Source organism: Myotis brandtii, unplaced genomic scaffold (assembly GCF_000412655.1).
Source record: "Myotis brandtii unplaced genomic scaffold, ASM41265v1 scaffold280, whole genome shotgun sequence".
Taxonomy (NCBI): domain Eukaryota; kingdom Metazoa; phylum Chordata; class Mammalia; order Chiroptera; family Vespertilionidae; genus Myotis; species Myotis brandtii.
In genome coordinates, this window is record NW_005360677.1 from 76696 (window position 1) to 82274 (window position 5579).

Below are 5579 nucleotides of genomic sequence, written 5' to 3' on the forward strand. Positions count from 1 at the left end.
ACCGGCGCGCGAGGCCGTGGAGGAGCCCGGCGCACGCGAGTCAAAGCTTCAGCACGCAGACCACGCCGAGCAGCCGGGCGACTCCGGAAGTGCTCTGTACTGAAAAGAGTCCGAAGGAAACGCGGTGGGACGGGGACAAAGGTTCCGGAATGGAAAAAAAAAAAAGGTGACTCCCGGGGCGGAGCTTCCTGAACCGGGCTCCACCCACCCCCACATGCGTACCCGAGGCTTCGTCACCTGCAAAGAAATCTCACTCCCAAGAGATGGATCCCAGTTTGCCAGGGCAGGCAGAAGTCGTTTTGCTCGCGACCTCACCCAGGTCTGCCATACAATGGATGTTCAATAAATAGTTTCTGAAGTGCCACCACAGACTCCCAGATTGCGTGTATAAAATGCAGCCAGAGTGCACAGAGACACAGCACATGACAAACATTCAAACAATTCTCCTGTTCTCAGAGGATGGGAGACATCTGTCACACCGTAATGGATAACTGTGAACTGTGCCTCTGACGATTCACAAATTACAGCTGCTAAAGCACACATAGAAACAGATGTGTGCAATCATTCTTTCAATAAATATTTATTGGGTTCCTACTATGTGTGCTAGGCCAAAAAAAGAAAAAGAAAGAGAGGAGAGAGAGAGAGAAAAGACAGGGTCCCTGCCCTCATGGAGAATACAATTAGTGCAAGTAGACAGACATTAATTAGAAAATGTTTTACAAATGAATCACAATGTGCACACCGCACGATCACATGAGAACACATCCAAAACAGACATAACATCCAGCTTATACACACAGACCTATAACCTAGGCCAGTGATGGTGAACCAATGATACGCGAACTCATTTTTTTGGTTGATTTTTCTTTGTTAAATGGCATTTAAATATATAAAATAAATATCAAAAATATAAATCTTTGTTTTACTATGGTTGCAAATATCAAAAAATTTCTATATGTGACACGGCACCAGAGTTAAGTTAGGGTTTTTCAAAATGCTAACACGCCGAGCTCAAAAGGTTTTCCATCACTGACCTAGGCCCTCCCAGATACGGAGGGAAATCTTCCCTCAGATCAGCTTATCAGACAGATGCAAGGCTAAGGGGACCTCAAGCACGGGTCAGGGGATCTGGGTGCTCCTGGATCCTGAAACACAAAGAATGTTTGCCATCCCATTGGGCTCAGGAACTGACCTGTGTGCCAGACTGCAGCCCCTTGCACAACATCCAGCTGAAAAAGTACCCGATTCATTTTTAATAATTACTTTCAAATGGTATAACCTGAACACATGGTAGTAAAAATTCAAAAAGTACAAACAGTACAGTGAAAAGTAAGTTTCCTTCTCTCCTCAAACCCCATTTGCTTTCAATAAATTCTGGATGGATTGATAACTGGTTGATAGTAATGGGGGAAAAGGGAAAACACATCAGATTTATGAAGCCCTAGCTCCAAGTAAGTAATAAATAAATACGTAAAAGAAAATGCCAGTTATTTTAGAACACATTTTTAAGGCTATGGGGTTAATCCTACCCAAGATAAAGTGAGACAAATAGACAAAGGAAATGGGATGGGTCATTCAAATAAAGTTGATTTGAGATTTCACATTCCTTCCTTTTTTTCTCCTCCTCTCTTGCCCCCTCACCACTCTAGGAATCAAAATTCCATCCCCAAAGATTAAATTGCAAGTTTCAGGGTCCCAGCTATGGGGAGGCCTTCCCAGCCCTGGCTGCAGTGTGCACAGGGAAAAGAACCAGAAGAAGAAGGCTCTTCTAACATTCCTTTGGGACACCCCCTACAATGCTAAGTTCTCAGTACCTAGGACCCAAGCCCTCCTTAAAGGACAAAATGAAACTGTGTCCCTGTGCCCATCAGGGGGCAGCAGCCACCCACAGTGTGAAGGAGTTCTGTGCGCTAGTGGAGGATAGCAATGCAGCTGATGCTTTTTTACGTTTCTTACATTTCAGACCTGGCTCCCATCTCAGTCTCCCAGCCTCGGCCTCAGCCCCAGCCCCTCCTACCCATTCACATCAGGGACACCACATGGTTCTTTGATCAGGAATATTTGCTCATCCATCTACCCAGGACACATGCAGCGTTCTTTATTAAATAGCAGGAGTCGTGATACCCTGCACCACACCAGCAACGCCGCTTCCAGGGGAAATAAACCGCTGGCCTCTCTGTCATCCATCACTGTGCACGAGCCACGAAAGGGAGTACAGAGGCCTGGGCTGTTCGCAGCCAGCCTCCCCCAAAGCCTCCTCCCTTTGGCTGCACTCCCACATCACTGCGTGCTTCTTGTTCTTAGCACTTCTCACAACTGTTATTAGTTACTTGTTCTGTTGCAATTATTTATAAGAGCAACTTTTTTTTAAAATCTTCATCCGGGGATATTTTTTTCATTGATTTTTTTAGAGAGTGGGAGAGAGGGAGACGGGAGGGAGAGAGTGAGAGAGAGAGAGAGAGAGAGAGAGATCAACATGAAAGAGACACATTGATTGCTTGCCTCGCACGTGCGTGTGACTGGACAAGGATCGAACCTGCAACGTGCCTTTGACCAGGAATGGAACCCACAGTCCTTCATTCCATGGGCCAACACTCTAACCACTGAGAAAACTGGCAAGAGTAACTTTTTTTTAAAATGTTAACAGACACCCAATGGTCATTGGTGTTTGTTTTTATTGAGTTCATAGAAGAGAGAGGGAGAGAGAGATGGAAACATCAATGATGAGAGAAAACCATTGATAGGCTGCCTCCTGCACATCCCACACTGGGAATTAAGCCCGCAACCCAGCCATGTGCCCTTGACCGGAATAAAACCTGGAATCCTTCAGACCACAGGCTGACACTCTATCCACTGAGCCAAGCCAGAGTCTAAGAGTAACTTTTTAATGTCTGCCTTCACCAAAAGACCTTCAACTTTTTAAGTTCAGGGCTAGCATCACCTTGTTCACCTCTCTGGCCCCAGCACCTAGCACATTGTAAGCATTCAATAAAATGTTTTAAAGAAATTGAATGAATGAAGGTAAGTTTGTCTCAGTCTCCTATACTACTAAGAATTAGAACGGAAGGATGCATGCATTAGGATTACCTGGGCTCCTCTGGAAAACCTGCTTTGGGTATGGGCTGAGTTATGAGGCAAAAGGGAAGGGTTGTCTCACCAAAATCTCAGCCCCTTTGTAATGTCAAAGGTAATTCTTTGGAAAAAGTATTGGAGCTGTAGTCCCTTTTCCCGCCCCACCCCCATCTCATCAGCCCCATTCAGAGCTTCCAGACAGAAAAGCTGGGGGGGGGGGCGGGGGGGACAGGGAAGGGGGAGAAAGAGAAAGGGAGAAGGAGAGAGAGACGCTGCTGACTGGGGTATATGAGGCATGGACTGCTTTGTCGGGAGATGTGTGCATGGACTGAAGAACCCTTGATGGGAAGAGTGAATGAGCAGCTGGCATGGCAAGAGGATTAGGGTGAGAAAGAGATGGCAGAGAGAAGTTGAAAGTGGGCAGAGGCAAACAGCAAGCGCTCCTTCCATGTCACAAAGCAGCTCTGATGCTGGGGCCCTACAGCCACCAGGACACCAGTGAGAAATGCCTGTAATTAGGAGGCTGACAGTTCTCTGGGCCTCAGCCCAGAGTGACAATGCAGCAAGAATTTCTGAGCCCAGCTGAGCCAGGTAATGGAGGAGACACAGTCAGAACCAATCCAGCCCCATCCCTCAAACATGCCTGCCCCACCCTCCTCTCATTTTCTTCCCTAATATGACCCCTCACTCCTCCCACAAACATCACGGACTCCCTCTTGCTTCTGAGGTCCCAGGCCATGGGCAAGGAGAGCAGTGCTCTAATTCTCCCCCTAGGGCACTGGACCTGATCTCCTGCTTCCCTCTTGGCTCCCTCCCTTCCCTCCGCAAATCCCCACCAGCTGATGGACAGAGTTGGAAGGAAAAACCACTCCTAGTTCTGTTTTTGCACTTCAAGACTAGGATGTGGGCCCCTGTAATGTGCAGGACATCTGCCAAAACACTGCCAGGTTTTCGTTTTCAAACCTAATTTATGACTCTGTTTTAGTGCCACTGAACTTCCTGCATCTTAGTCGAATGATAAATGCACGCCACAGAGCTCAGAGCCAAGTGCTCTGGGCAAGGGACGGATTACAGGGTGCTGGTGGTTTGGATGTGTCCCCAGGTCTCTGCACTGTGGGTTCTGCTTTAGTGGGTAGGGTACGGTGGGGGTTTGGGGAAGACAGGCTTTCTCCAGGAAGGATCTGCACCTCCAGAGATAAGCGCTCTACAGGGGAGGATGGTTGGGAGTCCAACCTGGAAGGGGCCTGCTGGTAGGTGGAGCCTGTGTGAATTCCTCTGGGAATATGGCAGGAAGATGGCTGGGCTCCCAGCTCAAGGTGACCAAGCTCTTGATATGTGTATCAACATTTCCACAAAGAATTTTACCAAGAATTAGTCCCGAGCCCCCTGAACACCAGGACCTAGGAATGCAGACAGTCCCACCAAAGACTGTAGTTTCTGCCTCACCTCTAAGGGCCACGTTCCATCTCTCGGGGTGGGGGTGGGGGGGGTGGAGAACCACTTCCCAGAGAGTCAGATGGTCTCCAAGGGGCTGCTCCCAGGACCCTCACCCATTCCAGCCACAGGACAAAACTCCTTGCAGTTGGGAGTAAAGGTCCCTGGGGTCTGAGATGGACCCACACCACCCAAAAGCTGCTTCTCTTCCAGTTCTGGCAGAACCACTAATGCTGTTGTCTCATCTAAGCTTTTCCAAGAAGGTCAGATCTTTCTCCTCTGAAAATATTTTATTGATAAATTAACTCTGATAGCGCGCACCCCACCACACAACAGCTGTGGAGTCTCCTAGGTGGGCCATGGACCCCTTCTGTAGGGAAGGGTCATGTGGAGAACTGGGAGTGTCACTCACGCGGGGTGGGATTCCTGGGCATGGCAGAGGTGGGTATGGGGGCCGAGGACCGTCCCGAGGTCTTCTGAGGATAGCCCCTCTCACTCAATACCAGAGTGGGCCGTGGTGGTCAGGGGTGGAGCACCTTGGAGCTTTATTGCTGGTGAATGCCAAGGAAAGCGGGGACCCCTGCCAGCCTAGAATGGCAGCTGAGGGCATCAGCGCCCAGGGCTCCAGAGGAGGTGGCACTAATTCCCAATCAACAGAGCCTGGCTGCTGACCCCCCCACCCAGGAGCCCCTGGATGGGGGAGGAAGCTGGGCGAGGTATCTGAGCCAGGCCGGATTGGGGGAGGGTTACAGTGTGCCGGTCTTGGGCAGAGCTGCCTCCAGGAGGGGGCGTGTGGCCGGCACCGAGGGGGCTTCCTCTTCACAGGTCTATGGTGTCGCTGCCCATGCTCAGCTCGTCGATCTGTCGGCAGGCGTCCAGGAATTGCTCCTGCAGCAAGGCCTCTTCGGCCTGCAGCTCACAAGCAGGCTCTGGGGAGTCGCGGGAGGACGGGGACAGGGCCTGGTAGGATCCTGAGGCTGGGAGGTTGGGGCTGCTTCCCGAGGGCCGCGGGGGGCTGAGGACGCAGACCAGCGGGCAGCGCGGGGGCCGGTCGGGGCTGGCGCAGAGCAGCA

At 50.3% G+C, this 5579-nt stretch overlaps 1 protein-coding gene across 1 annotated transcript in view; it reads right to left on the reverse strand.

The window, feature by feature from the left end:
• Positions 1-4788: 4788 nt before the first annotated feature.
• Positions 4789-5579, reverse strand: part of PRRT4 (proline-rich transmembrane protein 4) — a 10754-nt gene continuing 9963 nt past the window's right edge. The window contains exon 6 of the mRNA XM_005868961.2: positions 4789-5577. Coding sequence (XP_005869023.1) covers positions 5326-5577 — 252 coding nt within the window. The 3' untranslated portion in view covers positions 4789-5325. The remainder of the gene's footprint in view (positions 5578-5579) is intronic.